At 39.9% G+C, this 21,540-nt stretch overlaps 1 protein-coding gene across 18 annotated transcripts in view; it reads right to left on the minus strand.

Annotated features, from left to right (window-relative positions):
• CLASP1 (cytoplasmic linker associated protein 1) overlaps window positions 1–21,540 on the minus strand; it is a 175,830-nt gene that overhangs the window by 12,759 nt on the left and 141,531 nt on the right. For 9 of the 18 annotated variants that reach the window (XM_017823514.1, XM_017823516.1, XM_017823525.1 and 6 more), the window contains 7 exons: window positions 18,870–19,013; window positions 17,565–17,671; window positions 12,508–12,624; window positions 8,781–8,931; window positions 7,709–7,955; window positions 6,752–6,945; window positions 5,746–5,874 (listed from right to left, as the gene is read on the minus strand). In XM_017823514.1, the coding sequence (XP_017679003.1) occupies window positions 5,746–5,874; window positions 6,752–6,945; window positions 7,709–7,955; window positions 8,781–8,931; window positions 12,508–12,624; window positions 17,565–17,671; window positions 18,870–19,013 (1,089 nt within the window). The remainder of the gene's footprint in view (window positions 1–5,745; window positions 5,875–6,751; window positions 6,946–7,708; window positions 7,956–8,780; window positions 8,932–12,507; window positions 12,625–17,564; window positions 17,672–18,869; window positions 19,014–21,540) is intronic. The other 9 variants (XM_017823531.1, XM_017823524.1, XM_017823521.1 and 6 more) reach the window with 3 other exon arrangements.

The raw sequence follows: 21,540 nt of genomic DNA on the forward strand, positions 1-21,540 counted from the left end.
ACAAACATGATTTTACCTCCCAGTAAAAACTTTGAGCAAACCATGGCTTGAACTGGTTAGTTTGACATCGCTCAACACAGGGCAGGCAGCCCAAGAATGCAGATCTAGGAGATAGCTCTTGGCCTTAAAGCAGCAGGCTTTTCTCCTTTCCAAACCCTTACCTTATGCTCTACACACTGGAGACTAGATTCAGCCTGACTTCTGCTGGCATAACCTAAGCTGTGTTTGCTGGTGGGTTCCTTGAAAGACATCTGTGGTGCATTAAGACCTTTCTAGTGAGTTGCACAAAAGAGAGAAATTTTTATACTTCCACCCAGTTTGCTTTAGGGAAGGAACCATATTCACACGCACAAAGCCAGAGAGGTGTAGCACACAGACAGTTCACCTCTAGCAATGTCTTCCTTAATGTTATCAAGGTGTGAGCTTCAAAGTAACAGGTTAGGCGGTCCCAGGAATATGCACAATGAAAAGCTGGGAGGGGATATGCTGACATGCAGTATTAGCAACAGTGTGAACAGGACAGTAGTCACCTGTCACATATCCTTTTCTTTTAATAGAAAAGTACATTAGCATCAAAGTTCAACAAAATTTGCTGGACAAACTTCAGACGACAATTCCCACTGCTTTGCCTGGTTCACAGTGCACTGCAGCCATGGGATCCTGTTCACTTAAGACAACCAGAACTGAGACTCCATCTCTTCCACTTAATTTCTTCTGTTCAGCTACCTCTCAGTGCATTAAGATGATGTTTGCTGCCTGATGGCTGCAGCAAGCAGCTTATCTGTGGCAATATGCAGCAGCTTTCTAAAGAGTTTTGGTAATTTCATTTCTGCTTCGAAGTGACACAAACTACTGGCAAGTAAGGAAAGAAAAATATGTCCTGACTCACCTTAGGCAGAATATGCCAGGTTCATGGGCTACACAGGGCATCAGTGTAACAAGCTGGGATCTCAGCAAAGCAGCACCTGCACACCTAGATGAGAGCTGCAGGTAGAACCTCAAGCTGGAGTGCTTTGCCATGATTATTAGTTACACTGTCTCTGCAGAAAGTTAGAGAGGATGAGGCAGTGCAGGTGAAACCCCACTGAAAAGGCTTTGAGGCTTTGTACACTATTGTGAAACACGCAGAGAACCAGAGAATTTTATTAAGCAAAAGAATAAGGTTTTGCTTTGATGCTTACGAGGCATGTGGCTATGTTTTTGAGCCAATTTTTGCCATCTAGAGGTGGTTACTTAAAGCCTGTATAATCTAAGCTGGAGGGGATGGAGGTTTACCAATACCCAGCCAGGCAAACTCCCATCCCCGAAGGCTTTAGTCTGATCCAGACAGGAACAAACAATTACGGACTTGGTTTCAAAGCAGGAAGTGGCCTCAGCAATGGGGAGTGCTAAGCAGATGAAAAAACAATACGATTTTTATAAGGGATTCAGAGATGAAGTAGATTAGGCTGCTTCTCCTGTGCACTAAATATTTGAAATGTGTTGGGAAATAGAGCACATAAACGTTTATTATGAAACATCAATGACTGCCCAGCTGCAGTGCTTGGCAGCTTCCAGCACGGCCTATATAACAATTAATCTTCAAGACTGCGATCATTTAGTGCTTTTCTTCTTTAGCAAGCTAAATTTTGTAGAAACCTACATAGATCGTACCATCATCAGAGGACAGTTATAAATCCTATAAAAGCCAGAGGCCAGTCTAAAAGCACCTCAGCAGATAATAAAAATTATCTATAGCTAATGGATAACTGTGATTTCTTCTTTTTCTCCCTCTTTTAGAGGGTTACAACAAAGAATGTTACATATAAATTATGCTTATGGACCTTCTAGATAATAAAATACAGAAATTAGATATCTAAGATATGGCACAGTATTTTTTCCTTACACACAGAAAATACACATCTGTTAAGTCTATAGGCTTAGTGGCAGAGAAAAACAGAATGGCAGAGACAGAAGCAGAGAATTAGCTATCCTATGATTTTTCATTTTGCAGCTGATTCCCAAGATAATGAACTATTTCTGTTTTAATATACACAGTAATAAGAAATTATCCTCATTTTGCTAGTATGAATCCAAAGCAATGTCATATCAATGGTATTGGGTCACCAGGCAGCATCTCTCCTTAGTTATGGGTGAGTAACTACACTGGAACAAATGAGTTAATATTAACTAATTGGCAACAGAAAGATGGTTCTCTTCCAAATAACTCCAAACAAAGACTGATAAAAATCAACAAGATTTAATACCATCCACAACTTCAATTATGTTCTAATGCTCCAAAAGTAAGTGAAAGGCATTTACATGTCAACCCCCATAAATATTTCCAGTTATGACTGAAGCAGGCTTCACTCTTCACATCACCCCATTAAATCAACAGCATTGAATAGACTGTTATACTACAAACAGTATAAAAACACGACGAAGTTAAAAAATGCAAACTAAACGTGGATCCCAACCCAGAGTCTTCTAGTCTGTAGCCTAGGGTTACATTAATTCTGACCTGCCATTGAGGTTTGTGCTTTGCTAATCTCCTGCATTTGCACTCAGAACAAGGTGAGACTCAGCCTCCAACTCCAGGTACCAAGTTTTCCTGTGTCCCTGTGTGGAAATGTGGTGCTCTTAGCTGCACTGCTCTGCTGATCCCAGACCTTGCCTTCAGCAACAGAAGGCAGAAGACTTCTAACCATGGCAAAGATTCAACTGTCTAAAGACTTCTCTTTGGACTTGGAAAAACAGTCAATTATCCAGGCATCCCAAAATATCTAACTATGCTAACACTGCTTTGATACTTCCAACTATATAATCTAGAATAAAACCACACACTTTTTCTTGTTTCAAAAAAATCTTTAACTAGGTATCAGCACTCAGTTGGGGTAGGGGGTGATATTTGCTATTTGGTGAATGTGTTGATTTTAATTCATCATTTGATCTCTCCTGGCCATGCTGAACAACAGCAATATTGAAATTTGGGTAGCTAAATGAACCTTCTTGATTTCCAAAGAACTGCCTCTTAGTAGGACAACTTCTTGGAGACAGTACCCAAGATTACCAGTTCTGTACTGTGCTCCTCTTCAAACTCCCTTTGCTTAGTCACTTTAGACTGATTCTCTCTGCGTCAAACATAATTGAAAACGTGAGCAGTAACTTGAAGCAATTAGCAGTCCCTGTGGTGAAGGGGAAATTCAAGTAAGAAAGACTGAGACATATACACCTTGCTCAGAACAGACACTTACACAGCTAACTTACACAGCCTATTGCACTCCAAAGGATCTCAAACCATAAACAGAGATCACTCCTGTCTTCTACTACAAGGCAGAAGCATCCAGAAATATAACAAATTCTGGAGTGACATCTTATCAGGACATCACTGGCACAAATAACTAAATGATATAGCAGCCTTTCTTACAGTCTAGAGGAAGACTGTATTTTATGTAGTCTAAGGACACTAACACCACTGCCTTTAGTATTGCTCTGATACAGAGAAAAAGAAAACTGTAGAACAAACTGCTCAGATCTTCCCTTCCTTCTTCAGCTATTCTTTGAAAGTGTCCTTCAATCACAAATTGGTGAATCTTCACTTAATCTTCTGCTCAGTGGGATCCAGTCAAAGGGCAGCTCCTCTGCCTTTCCTGGAGAGAGCAGTGCTGCAAAGTCAGCAGTGAGAGCGAGCTGAAGGGCCACCATGGGATGGGAATTTGTGACCTTCTGGCCCAGAGCTAGGAGTTTGACCAACTGGGCCAAGCCCAAATGAACTCTTAGGTTAATTTTTCACACACTTAACTGAATCAGCAAATCCCAGCTACAGGTAAAACTACCTAAAGCATATTCCCAGGTATATCTTTACCCTAGTTCAAGTGCAGGTACCTGTCTTAACTTCAGGAATGCTGATATTCTCAGTCTACTGAGAGACAGATGATGCCTTTCATGGGCTGCATCATGGTTTTGAGAGCTTCGTTTACACAGGGATCAGAAAACACACACAGAAAAAAAAAATCCAGCACCAGTGCCCCCACTCAATACAGCTACACACACAACAGGGAGGAAAATAAGAATATTCTTGCAGTGTTCTACTATGAGAGCTGTCACCCAAAGGTCCCATTGCAGCAGCTGATTTTTCATTATGAAGATGCTATGCAAAACCATGGTAAATCAAAGCCATGCTATGTACAGCACAGCAGCTACTTCCTGATAGCAATACACCTCAATTATTCTATAAAGGAGTGCCACAAACTCCCATCTCTTCATTCCTAGCATGAGCTTCACTTTCTCTGTAGCAGACTTATCCATTGCTTTTCCTTGGCAGGTAACTCATGTAAATCCTGAAGAACCTTTCCACACCACAAGCATGAAGAACATACTGTGGGGAGTACAGAGGCATAAAGTATAATATTTTCAACACTGTTCTTGATTTCTACAAAACCCATCAGTCCCACAAGGACAGTGAATTCTGACAGAAATAGCAGTTTTGGAGGACTCTCAGGCAACAAAAACAAAGGGCAATGAGTCAAGGTGAACTGAGAAACATGCTAGCAGGAAAACTTGCCAATAAAAGGCACTCCTTCAGAACATAATGTTTTGTCTGACTGCTTTATCAGGAAATCAATTTACAACTGCTTCTTATTACTCTGAACTGAAAATGACAGGGGTGCAAAGGCTCTGAATCAGGGAGAGGACAGCAAGCAGAGTAGGGCAGCCCTCATTCACTAAAGGATTAAACATTTTCTGCTTTTGCATTTTAGAGAAATTCAGCCTGTTAGTTTCTTTCCTTGAGGGGGTTTTTTATTTTGATTTTTAGGCAGTACAGTTTCTGCTACCTACAGCTAACATAACCTTGTGCCAGTTACACAATGCTCTAGAGCAATCTGATCTATACAATGATCTTTTCATGGCCAAATCTCTTCAGACAGAGACGCCCAAAATTGCTAGCTTAGGACAATCCTGTTGCAGAGGAGAATAAATGTCTTAGATTTCAAAGCAAGGTCTTAGAGAACAAAGTCATCACAGACATACAGAGAAATTCTGATAGTGCTTTCCAAGGTTTAGTTCAAACTTGCAACATGCACAAGGTAGATTAAAAGATCCAGCTTGGAAGTCCATCTACAAAGCTTGACTTTAAATGTAATTTGAATTGATCTACTTCAAACGTTATCATGTCCCTTTACTCTTGCTTTACTCCAGAATACTTTCAGTTTTACACGAGTTCTCTCGCAAAAGGAAAATGCCATTCACCCTTCTCTTTGCTTCTTCCTCTGCCCCTGAAGCATGTCCTCTTTCTCCTGTTACTCACCAGTTCCCTGTTCTCCAGCACAGCCCAATTTCACCATTCAATTTTCACGCACAATTCTGCTTAAGCATGGCCTTTGTGTTCTCTAGTACATTTTCTATCCTTACCTTTTACAGACAGAGGCAGCACAGTGCCCCCAGTGTTCTCCAAAAAATAATGAAACATGCAGTTTTCTACTACAGTGTCTGAGCCTCTCCCAGAATGTGCAAGGAAATGCTGGCAAGCTGATTAACGGTGGCCGACAATTCCCGGTAACTCCAAGTCCACCTAAATAGCTCTGTTGGTCCCAACTTTTTTCCTCACTGCTTCAGCATGAAAAAATCTGTCTCTTCTTGGGAGATTTAATATCAATCTGTTCTATTGTCAAGATGGGTCAACAAGTTTTCCTGTTAAGTCTCACAGGCATTTCTTCAGCAGGTCCATATTGCTTTCCCAGTAGCAACACTGAAAGGCTCACTCACCTCCTTGTGGGAATCCTTATGTGCTTCCAGTGTTTTCATGATAGTCAACTCTGCATAATTCTTAAACCTTGCCGGCTGGTTCCGTAAGATCTCTCTCAGGACTCGCAGCGCCAGGGCTCTTATTGAATGCTGTGTCAAGAAGAATCCATGTTAGAAAAGGTCACTTCTCAAAATCGTAGTTAGAAGTAAATTCTCATGGCTCGCTATGCCACCAGAAATCTTACTTTATCAGCTCCAGTGGAGTGAGCAGTGTAATCAAAGTAACAAAAATTCAGAATTGGTTTCCTTGCTTTCTCTTGCACAAAAATCCACATGAAATTACTGTTCTCACAGATACAAGAATGAACCATTCTGACAAAGCCACCATTCTGATAAATGCATGATAATGCTATGATTAAACATGTAGAACTACAGCAGCTCATGCTTATACTATGAACAATGATTGAGAAAATGTAAACCACCTACACTGCTACAGAATTACAATCGCTGTGATAATAACATAAATTTTTAATACTTCAAAACAAGATCCCCTACAGAAGCAGCTTGTTCTTGATGACATTTTTGTAAGGGACAGAGACCCATTCAATGCAATCTAATACCCCGTGTCTTTAAACCAAATAGAGGAAAAAAAAATTAATTTCTTCTAGAATGCCTTTATCCTTCTTTTGGGGAATGTGTATAATACAGTTAAGAGCTTGTAACTTTATCCTAACTCAGAAGGAAACAACCACTGAAGTGTTGATAGTTTTTGTACTAGATTAGAAGATAACTTCTTTTCTGAGTCTAGTTCAATTTCATAGTTATTTATTAGTAATGCTCTGGAGGGAGGGGAAAAACTGGTACACTTCAGAGTCACTTAACACAGTGAAAACTAGAGTTGTCAACCTTCAAAAGAAAAAGCAAGCAGTGCAGCATCACTGATGAGTAGCTGGTTTCATTTAAACTGTGGAGGAACTATCACCACAGATGAAGCAATGTACAGTAAAGACAAAAATCTACATCTCACATCTTTGTCTCCAAGCGTTTCCAGCAGCAAGAGCAGAATGGTTTTGAAATGCTCTTCCCAAACTCCGAGATTATCCTCCCTTGTGATCTTTAGCAATTCCAGGAGAGCTCCTTTCCGCTCCTCCACCCGCTCGTTGTGGTTGGAAAGCTCTTTCAGAAGATCAGCCACCAAATCTGAATGGTCAATGGGTCCTTCTAGGACAAATGGCAGCAAATCATTTGGAGAAAGGAGGAACAGATCAAAGATGCCAAGATTACTGACCCTCTACAGAACAAAGTGCATGCAACAAGGGGTCCCCAAAAAAATGCATCAAATTCCCAGTGGCCTCAGTCAAGCAGGCAAGAGAATCTGACTAACCCACAATAACCTGAGTTCATAACACAGCTCATGAATCTGCACATGGCTTCTAACGAACCAGGAAGAGATGACGACTGGATTTCTTCCAGTTCCAACAATTACTTCTGCAAGATGAGAACTGCTGTGGTTTTTTCCCAGACATGCACACACCCAAAACCAGTGGTCACATGCATGACCTTTAGATCAAAGTACAGTGACTCATCAGTGTACTGCAAAAGAATTAAGCTGAGGTGTAGCACCACTTAAATAAAGTAAAACACTTAGTAACAACAAGCTATTGAGTGAAACATTCCAGTCATAAAGAGGGGAAGGTCCCAAAATAGTGTCCCTACAAATATATGTAGATGCTTAAGGGACTAGTTTAAGGGAAACTTCAGGCAAACAAAAATCAAAACCGCGGAATAACGTTTTCTCAATAGTCACAGATGAGGTTCTGCTGGGACATGAAGACAAAGGGTATTTCATATCAAGCCTCAACTCAGATGCAAAGTAATACACAACACATGCACAGGCAGGCACATATCTGAGAGCACTACCCATACACAGATATACCAGAAACGGAGCAAGCTCCTGCAGTTTTATGAGGGAGCTGATACAAACCATCCCGAAGCTGGTCCATGTCATCATCAAACACTGCTTCCTTCAGGGCAGTCTTGTCGTACGTGTTAATGGTGTCAGCATAAGGATAGGGGTTATACTCTCGAGCACGTGGCCCTGAAAAGGCGCGGGGAGGCTGCGTGTTCAGCAGGGAGGTTTTGTTATCTAGAGCCATCCTTCCACCTTCCACAATGTCACTGCCTCCACGGACATCTCCAGTAGGGAGAGCAAGGCCACCATCTCGAGACACCTGGAGGATCAAACAGAGAAAAAAAGATATGAGACTACTTAAATTCTGTGTAAGCTGTAGGCTTTTTGGAAGTCACTCACCAACAGGAAGAGGCATAGAATCATTTATATGTATTACTTATACATAATACTTACATAACTGATTACCACCTCTTTTATATAACTACAACTGCTCAAAAATCCCTCATGATCACAGGGCATAACACTAAACTAACATTCCTAAATATAAGTTAAAATCTCTAAAACTGCAAAAACTGGCAAAGATCACAAGCTCTGGTACAGGACTAATTTGCTAAGAAAGGATCATCATTTAAGATTCCCCTAAATTTTGAAGGCTGTGTATTTCATTAAAACAAAAGGCACTACACATGGGAGACAATTGTGTACCCATTCATGCAGCATAAGATACTATAGGAGCTGTGCACCTGGAGTGATTACAGGTCCTAAGCCTGTGAGGGAAACCATCCATGCATTTTAAGAGCTAACATTTCCCATTATAGACCTGATGACACACACTCCAGGAAGAAGCCATCTCTGAGCCATGCTGAGCCTGAGGGACACTACCACTGTTTCCAGCCTGCATGGGACTCCAACAGGGGCCCAGTGAGCACATTTCACAGGAGGCTAGGCTTCAAAGGGAGCAAGGGACTACATTAGTGGGACCCCGTAATTAAGGTATAAGAAGTTAACAGACAATAAGCAGAAGAAGCTTGTAAGAATACAGAATGAATAACTGAATTTTGTATACTAACAATCCACAGCCAGGTTTGATCACAATGTTTTAAAATTTCATCTATCTGGGGACATTAACAAATCTAATACTTACAATGTCGCAGTCTTTCTTTCCATCACGTTTGATTGGCTCATTCAGGTCCTCTTGACTACGGAAACTAAACTTTTCAATCGCTTCTGTGACTCCGCGAAGAGAGCTGTAGATTTCATCAGAATTTAGGTTCTCCGTGTCATAATCCAGCATACTAAAGACCAAACGTATATGAAATGTTACAAATGAAATTGGAATCTGCTTCTGAGCGTTAACAAAAAGAAGTCAGAGACAGATGGTTTGGTGTACCCTTTCTAACAGTGACTTGTAACAAAACACGGATGGAATCAAAGCAGAGTTCAGGTCTGAGTCCTCCCTCAAGAGGAGCTAAATCCAGGAGAAGTTCCACTGAAATCAGTGGTGTTACACTGCTATAAGTGAGGGGAAACCAGGTACACTGTTTCTTACATTGCATAGCAATAAGTGTGCTAAGCTTCTGTAAACCAAAAAAACCTATCCCCAGCATGGTAGTGGTGTAATTTAAAAAGGAACATAAAATCCATCACTATGAGAACCAAAAGGGTTGTTACAGCTGGTGGAAAGGAAATCAATGAAATTTAGGTTTAATAATTTATGAAACTGCGACAGATTTAAATGGAAAATGTATCTTGACATAAACCTCAGTCTAACACGGCCCACTTTAATTCATAAAGCAGTAAAACCAAAACCACTTACACAATGCCTTAGTAAAAGATGTATTTCAATATTGAGCCTGGGAATTCTCTTATACTAATCTGATGCTTTCTTGCAGTCTGTCTGTTCTTTAGAAATTTTTCAGCAGCATGAAGCCATAAAAGTTTTGGGATTTCTTGAGGAGCTATCCAAAATTAAGTTCCATGATAAAATGCCATGTATGCAAGGGCAGATGATTAAATTAAAAGTTCTGGCTACCGAGAAGCTTCTACAAGCTTGAAGAAATTAAAAAGGCATTATTGGCAGGGCAATGGTCTATCTAGGAGAAGTTGAGTTTGCATGACAATCAGTTTTCCAAGAGAAATTTGAATTAATAGACCCAGAGAACAGAGAACAATTTCTCTGGTACTACTCAGATCTTAGTAGAGCCAGAAGCAAATAGATCAAATTAGACATTTACATCAAGTTGTTTGTCAACAAATGGTAAGAAGTGGCTCCCTACAGTGGTGAATTACTATTTCTTAACAGTTTGGGAAGGATGACAGGATGGGCTTGGAGGTGGATGGCTGATCAAAGAGTTGTGTTTCTTTTCCACAGAAGAAAAATTGTTGAGTGGGGGGGGATCAAACCAGAAAATCCCTTCTGAATCCTGGGTACACAATTACTGTTTTCAATAGAACTAAAGGTAGGATATTAAATATCTAGAATGACTTTTTTTCTGGAAGAAACTTGGGAACTTCAGACAGAGGATACAACTGGTGCTGCCCAATTCCTTCGAGATTAACACACTGAAAATAGCCATAATCCCTGGCTCCCAAGCAACGCGCTCGCACTACACTCACAAAGCATCAGCACCATGTATTCTGGCAAAGAAACCAAAGAATAACTCCCCAACTTGAAACAGTGTCTGACAGGTCAGGGAGAAAAAAGAAACCACTTAAAGAACAGACCAAGATCAGGAAACAAAAGTTCTTCATAAATCTGCAGAAGTCGAAGTCTTTAGGGTTTTTCAGGCAGCTGAACAACACTAATGCACTGTGATGGTTTTCCAGACAGAAGGGAAGGTAGTTTTTCTTTAAAAGTATCAGGCAGGAACAGGAAAATCTTTGTTTTGGATGATCTCAAAAATAGACGTTTTGAGCTCAAGCATGTTTAATTAGTTGATCTTAAAAGGTTCTTCATACAAATACACAAAACAATAATGAAACCACCATTCCAGAAGGTATACATGTGACTGTACCTGTGTGCTCACACCAAGAGATGGTACAACTTAACAAAGGTCACACAATTACATCCATGGCAAAAAAAACATAAATAATTACTAATATACTGGCACTAAATCTTCTGCTGAAATCATCACATCTTTCCTCAGGGATGAATTTTGCCCTACACTGTTAACAAAGTACAGACTCTTCAGTGCTAAAGGACTAAGGTAAATTCTCAACAGAGCCACCAATCCGATGCATTTGTCAAAGCACAAACCCACATTTTAATAAAAATCTAAAGAATCCAGAGATTTCATATGTCAAGACTGAGCCTGTGCAGGAGATAACATTATGGCTGTGTTCTACATGAATGGAAATTCTACATGTGAACACACATGTTTATTGACAGTATGTGCACTGGAATACTTCACAGACAACACAATGTGGGGAATAAAAATAAAATGGAACTACACTCACCTTTCAGGACAAAAAAAAAGGCACAAAAGGAAAAAAAAAATTATGACCCATGCAGAAAACTAGAGGAAAGGCACAGGATGAATAAGAAGTGAGTAGAAATGAGAAGTGTTTACGGATGTCACAACATTATTTTCCATCTTCTGCTGCACAAAAATCAATGCAGCTGTCTACGAGTTTATCAAGACACAATTTGGCAGCTTTCCGGTCTGACATGAAATAAGTTTTACTTCCATAAACTGTTATTCCGTTTCCAATCCAAACTACGCGTAAGTAATCCACAGTTTAGTGTCTTCAAGCAGTACACAGTAACTCACTTCCTTGCACTTTCAGGCTCTGGGCTGGAATATATGTCAAATAACTCCAAAACTTGATGTCAGATAATAAAAGGCAGAAAAAACATTTTCAACTAGTTTTATTCCAAAAATCAACATGGATCTCCCTCCACATATATCTTAGTGTCCTAGAAGAATCAGAACATTAAAGTTTTAATTCTGCAGGTATTTACAGGGGTATCAACTTATTGTATTCTATTTTCTCTCTCATACATCACAGGTTCTCAAATTTTGAGCCCTCAAAGAAAAAATTCTTTGCTTTTCTTTCAATAGTTTTTCATTAGGAACTTCTTGTTTGAAGGAAAAACTATGTATTAGTCCTTCCTCAGGTAACAGGTATATTTAAGTCAGGAGAAACCACATGTATAGATATTCTGTTGTCAAGGTACAAACTTGAAAAAATCCAAAGAATTTTCAGAGACATCTGACAAATTAAATTTGTACTGAGAAAGTTTTTCTGATTAAAACCAGTATACATCTTTAGTCCAGTATACTGATCCAAAATCTGTATGCAGACTGGAAAAAAATGTGAGGGCACAGGAAAAGGAACAGATGTCAAAATTAGAGACTGATAACCCCTAAATCTTGTGGTAAGAACAATTTTAAATTCAATGCTACAAATTTCAAGAATGTTCCACAATCACACTATGCAAGCAGCTGTTAAAATGATACGTAAGGTTCGGTGTGAAGTCACTCCTGAGCTGTATTTGCCATTTAAAAATACTCAGGCGCACAGTGTAGCCAAATTGAAGATCCTGCCCATAGTATCATAACGCAACCAGTGCCTGCCAAAAGTGCTCAGCAACTGTGTTCTGTGTTGGAAACCAACTGTGAAGCACCTCCCTGCCACCTTCCTGAATGGGTGTAAGAGTCTGAAAAAACTCCTTTTTTCACTGCTTACATGCTGCATCTTCCCCAAGCAGCGAGCAAGTGGCTACCCATCATCTGTGCTCTCTGAAAGCTGTCATCATCTCTTTTCAAACCAAAGCCTCTGAAGTCCCACATTTGAACAAATCCCACAGTATGAAAGGTAAATAATACTGTGACACCTCAGACAAGTTGGTTTAACAGGTAGCTTGTTACCTGGGAGAGTAAGAGCGTCTGAAAGTCTTGTGGGAAGGAGCAGTGGGGATGGAGTTAGGCTGAGAAAGGGGAGGGGGGTGCTTCGACAGCCCATCTGCACTCCAACCCCAGAGCCGACTGCCGTGATCAGAGGAGAAACAAAAGAGAGAAAAAAACAGAGAAAGGAGAGGGAGGGAAAAAAAAAAAAAGAAACTATAATCTGAGTGGCTTAGTGCTGTCATGCTGCCTTGGAGAGAGAAAAAAAATTAATAGAAACAAAATTAAACAAGAATACTCCGTTGAGCCTCACAAGTCATTGTTTTGGCCTTTATTATTAATTTCCATTTTTATTCCTAACATAATAATATGATTCATAAAAAACCAGTCCCTGCTTGTACTAACCAGTAGATTTTACAAATGGATATAGTCTCTATAAACAACTCTTATAATGTTCTACGTAACCAATTCCTGACCACGCATCTGCATTCAAACTCTAAGCACATATTTCTAAGCAACAGGATTTCCCTGGAAGAAAGGAAAATTGGAGTTTATTTTTTTATCAGGCACCTGAAAGTACCTTATGAAGTTTGTCTCCTGGTGCCTCTATAAGAGCCTGCAATCAGGCCCTAAACAATCAGCAAATCTTTAGAGGGCTTTAGATCTGATCCTATTTCACCAGATTCAAACTGAACCCAAATATGCAGCAAGTGAAAGTCAGTCTAGAGTATGAACATATCATGTAAACTGGGTACTTGGCTCATGTCTCAGCAGACAGAACTGGAAAGACTGGGTGACATCGGTTTCTGAGTTGATTCAGATCTCTCCTTAAACTTCCACAAGCCCCTCTGGGGTTTTGTTTGATCCGGCGCCTTTGGGTCAAGGCATCCATCCCTGTGTCAATTTGTTTAACCTCTGCGTTTGTTCTGTTCTGTTTATGGTACGTGGATTTTCAAAATCACCTTCTAAATGAAAATACAGATGCTTGAGCTGATGGAGTATTCACGACACTACTTTGTTTCTATTACACAGCACACTGTCTTGCAATGTCGTATTTTAATATATGCAAGTGAAAGATATCGTAAGATCAGAAGGGGCAAACAAGTCAAGAATTGCTCCAGTGCAAACAGCAGCAAAGCCAGTTGAAAATTCCTCTGAAGAGTAGTGTCAAGAAATTCACTCCTTAAATAGCAATCAAACCCATAGCTATTACATGCCACTATTATTATGGAAATACCCCACACTCCCAGACTGCTGATCAGAAGTCTCACAGCTCAGGTCTCACCTACCTGCAAAGAGGCCACCAAACAATGCAGGCTTGTCCTTACTGTATAAAGTGGGTGGCTTGATTTTAATTGTTTCCATGCCTTGACTTGCTAAACTTAATACTGAAAGTGTCAAATTTTATTTTTAGTGGTATTTTCTATTATCGGTGAAAAAGTAAACACGCAAACTTACATAGCCAGATAAAATAGTTAAGCCTTTTATTTGATGCATTTCCTCTAGAGATCTTTGAAGGACTAAATTGGTTTTTTTCTTTAGGTGGTTTTTGTTTGATTTTAATAATTAGAACCACGTACACGCTTCTGGACTACTAATAATGGCAGAAACAACAGGGCAAATGTATTCATTGGATATTCCTTCAAATAGTCCTACAGAATTCTAGGTGAAATTTTCCAATCTGAATGTAACACTTGACTTTACAGATGGTCCTTCACCATTCAGAACAGTACTCTTACACTAAAGGACTTCACAACTTAAGTGTTTTTCTTTTTGTCATACAGCATCATTTATTAAATCTCAGAAGATTTTCTCTGTCCAACACAAACTCAAGCCATTCATCTGTGAATTGCCTAGGGAACATTCTTTTCTCTCAGTCTAAAGTCTGGGGTTTTTTTCCTATTATTTTCAGTCTTCCCAAGTACCCTTCCCTGCTTTTCTTCTCCTCAGAAAGCACCTCTTTCTTCCATAACTCCTCTCACCAAAAACTAAAACTGCCAAGGGAAAAAAAAAAAAAAGGCAGGTACAAATGCAGAAATAACTCACAGATGTAGTGGATGTGTTATAGTGATCATGAAGAACTGGAGGGAGGAAACGAAGGCAGGAGAAAAGACTCTGTCCAAGGCCCTGAAGGCATGTTACCCTTCTGAAGACCTAACATCAGGGCATACTTAGCAGATGTTATCATCCGGATAGGCAAATTAGCTGTTGGAGGAGTTCACTTCAACCAAAACATTCAAAATCTATTCAGAGAGCCCAATACACCTCAAAAAATCAGTCATCTGGAACACATGCATAATACAGTTAGTTTGTATCAATGAAGCCCTGATGATTAATACTGGGGATATTGTTCACAAACCATTAGTAAAATGGGAGAGCAGCTATGCTTAGCAGCTTTTTTATATTCCTACATGAGGACCCAAACATCCTTCCTACTTATATCTCAGCCCCAAAGACAGGTATGTCTCTAGATAAGACTCCAATCTGTGCATCAAGAAAAAAATCAAAGGAAAGTCTAACCTTCAAAACTAAAGCTGGCATTAAGAACTGGAGATAATCCTTCCACTGACTGCACTCAGGCTGGCTTTACAAGACACAGGTAGGGACAAGGTAGGCAGGGCCAGCACACGGAGCACCCCAGGAATCAACAGGCATACACAACCTCGCTACAAACCTTTGGCAATGGGTCCCATGAAAATGTAAAGCCAAGCCTAGCTCTGGAGGAGGGCTACACGAAGAAACTGGGAATCTTTATCCTTTTACAATGCTGTCAGAATGACCAGGGTGTGCTTATGTTTCAAGTTTGAAGAGAGAAAAGTGACACTTTACCCCACTGATGAATAGCAAATGACAAGTATTTGTAATGGAAACAAGCTACTGCAGCAGCTATCCCAAAAAATGCTATACTACACTGTACCCTACTTCACTCAATCTGTCAGCACGTATTCCAAAGCCTGTTTCTAAAAGAAGGACAACCAGAGCTAATTCTCCCTTGTAAGCCAGGATCATGGCCAAACTGTGCTACATAAGACATTTTCAAGAAGGATGCAGTCCACAGAGCATCAGAAGCTACTGCCCCTGATTTGCAGTACTTGCTGCCATTTTTACAAATGGTAAAAATCTCCAGCTATTGTTATTGCTCAGAGGTTGCTCACCAAAAAAGCAGAACTTCTTCCCTCAATATTTTAAAGGGTTTACATAGCAGCTTCCTCCTTCACCTGCCACTGAAGAGTAACTTTTAAACATCACTCTTGAATAACTAAATCCAGCAAGGAAGCAGGACACACTTCTTGAAAAGACATCTAACTTTCTGATTCAACATCTCCAAGAACTCCACAGAAAATTGAAGGAATAATTGTTTTCTAAAGGAAATTCCCAGCCCACTGCATCCACGGCAGTTTTGGTCTTGACTTAATGGCAGAATGCTCTGGAATTACATGCCCTCTCTAACTATTCCTTGAGAACAAATGACATGGGCTAAAAAACCCTCCACTTCCTAAACTCAAAATGCTAGAAAACAACAGCAACAATCCACACTGAACGTTTCAATCCATATTTTGATATCAAGAGGTGAGAAGAATGCAAAGACAAAATGCAAAGCAGTGAGTGAAGTGGAAAAACACAGTTGTGTCCCAGTGGGAAATCCCAAAAAGCATGGTAAAAAGTTGTGGAATTATAAAATAAGTGCCACATACAAACTTGGCTAACAAAGCCACAACGCAACCACAAGGAGACATATCTCAGTTAATAATTTCCCATGACAGAAATCAGCAGGGCAACAATGCTCGAGCTAGTTGAAAAGGAAGCAACACAGTTGAAACCATTCCCCTGAAACTCTACCACTTAATTTCTCAATGACACCTTTGTGGAAAAACTCATAATAAGCAACTCGACCTTAGCTTACAAACTCTTGCTTTAGTTCTGCATTACAGCAGATTTAGGGGTCACAAAGATGAATTTAGATATACAAAATTTTCTCAGGAAACCCCATGTGCTCCTGTGCTGCTGGAATTAGCTACTCATTAAAGGCTAAAGGCCTGTACTTTTCCTGACACATGGAAACTCACTCACATGTCTAAGCATCCCTCCAGACAGAGTTTTGCAAGTCATAGCAAGGGCAGATCAACATATTTCAGTGTAAATTACTATATTGGACTAAGAACTGCAGTCCTCACCCTTTTGTTTCTTCTAAGACAAAGGGAAGCGACCTCCCATGGAGAGGGCAGGCAGACAAGAGCAGCAGCTTTTAAGCTTCCCCAGCATGAATCAGCTTGTCCAGGTAACAACTTAATACTTTTCTCCAATATTTCTATGCTCCCAGAACATACTGTTTAAATTGTCATCTCCTTTGCTCTAAGTTTTTATGATGCAAAACATCTACATTCCCAAAATCCAAGAGTCCACATTGACTCAATAAAAGATTTTGGACCAATATAATCCAGGGTAGCATCTGTAGCTTCAGCAAAACAAGTGGTAGCAGCAGACCACCGCCCAAAAGATCAAGCCACTGCTCTGCTGGTGAGCAGTCAGGTGAGCAATTTGAGGGATATTCAGCACTGAAACACAGTCACCACCTCTGCTTGTCCTGCATTCTCACAAAGAATAAGAAGGGAACAGGAGATGCAGTACTTCTCTCAGCAGCACAAGCACTGCACTACAGTCAGAGGAATTATTGATCACAAGTGCACACCTGAAAAGTAGACACAATCTGAAACACCTGACCTGAAATTCAGTCTATCTTTTGTGATATATGCAACCTCAACGAGATTTTATTTCTAATGCTGCCATTTAATATTACTTTCATTGACCCCACAAATGTAGTTTGGAGAAGGCCTAGTTATGAAAGCAAATTAATATTATAAGAAAAGACACTAAGATTACACAGATAACATGAGGTCTGGAATACTGAAGTCAATCACCAACCATGTATTATCATGTTCAAACCCTGTTTCTTTGGAGCAATCTACTGTAACCTTTCCATCTTGTTTTTGCTTTCAAAGTGAGTCATATTCTACAAATGCACACTCAGTGTTGAAATCCTTTAATATTTTGCAAGTGATTTAATTAGCCTGCCACATTACCTTGGAGACAGTCCACCATGGGAACAGTTGGTAGGTGAAGTTAAGGGGCTGGTTCTGCTGCTGGAGTGCCGGGAAGGAGTCCGACCAAGGGTATTGCTGGGGGAACCCTGACACAGAAGCAGGAAGACAAAGATTAGCAATATGTTGCAATGCACAGGCAGGAATACAACAGGTCCAAACACTGCCTTTGTTTGCCCTAGACAAGCTTTGTGCAGTGTTTATTTTGCTTCTTGACCTAAAAAACTGCAGCCATGGTTCATGTAGTCATTAATATGTTCCTGAAGGTACTACTCTGAGAATAAAGAAACTATATGTACGTTTCTCTACAATCCACAGTACCTGAAATTTTAACTACACAACATGTACAGCCTGAAAATAGTGCCAGAGAAATGGTTTGTCAATTCAGCAGGCTATCCAGCTTCTCAGAAACGATTTGCCAGGCTCCAAAATATGCAGACCATTATCCTGGCAATTTAACATTTTAATTACGCAGCTATTTTCCACATTGTCTAAAGCATTCTGATTATGCTTGTTACGAGCATAAGTAAGCAGTCTAACTTATCATTTTTCCACTGGCCTGCACAACCATTTATACCACAGCAAAATGAGTAGAAATTGCTCTCAATTCCGACACTCTTCACACAAAAAGTACTAGAGAATCCAGACCATCTGCCTGGAAGCCTAACGCTGCAGTTCTAGCTTACACAAAGCTCTACTTGTCCCCATCGAAGTGCAAAGATAGGGAGGGAGTACTCAGGGGCGGGGGGGAAGAAGAAATTTCTTACTTAAATTCTCTACTAACATATTCCTTCAGGGAAATAAAAATATGTAAGAGATAAATAGTAAAGCAAAACATAAGATACTAGGCATAGACTGAGATGACCTTGTAGGTCACATTGAAGGTCCTGCAAGTTTCTTCACAGATAATACATCTGTTATTAAACTGATTTCAATAATAGTCAAAAGCTCAGAAAATCTGTGGTGTCATGATCTGTTTTAGTCAAAAGTCATTACTGGCAGGATTTTCAAAAGCACCACCAACTTGAAAGCACAAACCCTACCAATTTTTATGCACTTCTCAGTCATTTTTTAATCTCTTCTGGTTATGACTATATTAAACTTTAAAATAACTGAGTTTCTTATTTTAATGGCCCCTATAAAAGTACCATCAAATAAAAGCCTCTGTTGCCATATTGCTTCAAGACAACAGTTACAGATAATTCAAACTACTGAACATCTGTAACAGCTTATCAATGAGCTGCTCCCTTTGGGGTTCCGCTGTTTGCAAGGACAAGGGCTTCTCACCACACTGGTGTTACTGGAGTTCTTGAGGTGGTTGTGCAGGAGCTTGGTAGCACCATCCTGGAATGTTTTTGGCAAGGCACCAAGTAACATGGTAAACTCAGGAGTGTTCAATTCAAAGAGAGAAATCAGGACTATTTGTGCTGCCTGAAAGGAAGAAGAAAGAAGAGACCATCAGGTTTTTTTTCTTTGAAAAGAACATGCATTCTGTTAGTAATGAACCTTACAGAAACAGGATGTGTGTTTCATTCAAGAACAAGACTTCCATAGCAGACAAATTTTTGAAATGTTCTCTGTGATGTATCATAAGGAATTACTAACAGCTACAGTCAATTTTTTAGTTCTTAGAGTTTACAATATATTTTTGCATTTATTTCATTAATTTCTTAGATATTAAGTGTACAGCTATTCGCAGCTAATGAGAAACTCTTACCTGTCCAGCACATATTTCAATTGAACAAGTTACTGCAAAAAATTACTGAAAACAAATAAAACCAGAAACTCAGATAAGTATGAAGGATCTAGGACTGCAATTTGTCGTTTCCATGCTTTTTATTTTAAGTGTGAATGGGACTACTTCTCTTTCCAACCAATATCTCCTCTTCCTAAGGATCTGACAAGTTTGTTTCATCAGACCATCCACCTCTCCTTGCAAGTCTCACCATTGAGGCTGTTTCAGCAACAGAAGACTCCATCTGAAGTGGAAGATCTACTAGGATGGCAAGAACCACCATTCTCTTGACCACGGACAGGCTAAACCTCACCAGATTTCCTAAATTTAATAAGCGAAACCAGGGTACCACTGAAACAATTGAGAATTTTACCATTAATTTTACTGGACAGGGTTTGCTTTATCTGCCTCACAGAACCACTGCCAGAACAGGATCTCCACTAATCCATTAGCAAACATACAGCTCTGCATATCCTGAACTAAGACAATGGAATCAAATGGGAATGGAAGCGGAATAAATCACAGTGTGCATTTCTGCAAGAGTAATTAACATCACATGTTCCTAACTAGACTTCCCCAGCAGCATCCAACCTGGGTGAATTGCACCAATTCTGTTTTTTTCCCCTCCATGCCTTTACTTAGAAAGTATACAAAAATACAAGCACTGATTAAAAGAACAATAATAATGAAGCAATGATGAAGGACCTCTGATAGCGGCTTGGGCTCACAAAGTAAGCAGCAAAAACCACACATGCTCTTATTTTGGAACAGCATACACACAGGCTTAGGAAGAGCCGACACTTGTGTTTGACCCTTTCAGGAACTTTCTAAAACCTCCTAAAAATGAAAAAGAACTTTGAAGAGGGTATAAATGTAATTCCCTGCTGTGGGGATAAATGTGCATTTATTGTTCTCATCAATTTAAAGGAGTTTTTAATAAGTAATGTGTTTGTACAGTTGCAATAATTAAGTGTATCTGCAGTTCCCTGTGGAGCAGAATCTTTAACAGATGATGAACTTGGGTACACAAGAACCCTGTCATAGTGGAGGGGAATCAAAGTATCTCCTTGTTTCAGTGTGCAAACTGCAATTCAGGCTATACTGCTCCTTCTGCTATCAGCAGCAACTAACACGGCTTTGTATATAGAAACATTTTCCATCCATGAAGTTTGGTAAGTATCATCCTTTTCATATGGCCAACAAAGAAACCGAGGCACAGAACACTCAACAGGCTTCCAAGGACTGCAGCAAAGTCTTCAGATTTCATTCCAGATGGATCATGATGCCTCCTGACAAAACTCTCACCGACTTCAACAGAAACACAATATGATATTATTCACTCCATACTAAAAATCTAAGGATGAAAGAAGTGGGGAGATAATTTTCCCCATGAGTTTCTTAACTCCATATCCTCCATATCCATATACTCCTCTGACCCAAAGTTTTGGGCAACTCTGCCAGGAAGCCTGCCTGGTATCCAACAAGGATGTGTATTTCTGTCCATTTTGATCCAAGAACTTTTAAGTTTTCACCAGCATAGTATTTTCTGTAATAAAAATATTACTGCAAACAAGAGATCTCAGAACAACAAACAGCATGTTGAACTGAATGCAAAGTGACAAGTCATGCCAAAGTACATTCCTGTTTGTGAATGGCATGCGTATCCTTGGTTAGGAGTGGGCATGCAGATCCTCTGTGTCATAACAAGCAGATCTCACATTCACTGAGATAAAAAATAAAGTAAATAATATAAAGAAATAAATAAAAACCATGAACACCTCCCCCACCCCAACCAAAATCCACACAAAGTGATCAACAAGGTTCCCAGATTGAGAGATTGCTCAAACTAGAATATCTGGAGAGATCAACTGATAAATCAGGGGCTGCCCAAGTTGGGAAAGGATTTCGGATACCTTTGTCCCACATATCTCCCACTGATGGGTTAGAAATGAAGTCCATCCTTGGAGACTTCCTAAGTAAACAAAGCAAACAGGTGCAAGATCACAGTCACGCTATCATGGGACATTCTGGAGGTACCTTTCTTGTGTGCCAGAGATGTTCAAGATGCATCTCACAGATCTGAGCAAAACCTTTACCAAAGCTCCACCAGGGAGTTTATGATTCTGTGGCTTCACTTTGAAGCACAGAGTTATCTAACTGGGACAATTTAACCCTAACACACAAACAATAATAGCACAGACATTATCCTACAGGAGTAGCTGA

Source organism: Lepidothrix coronata, unplaced genomic scaffold (genome assembly GCF_001604755.1).
Source record: "Lepidothrix coronata isolate B3197 unplaced genomic scaffold, Lepidothrix_coronata-1.0 Scaffold103, whole genome shotgun sequence".
NCBI classification, from domain to species: Eukaryota; Metazoa; Chordata; class Aves; order Passeriformes; family Pipridae; genus Lepidothrix; species Lepidothrix coronata.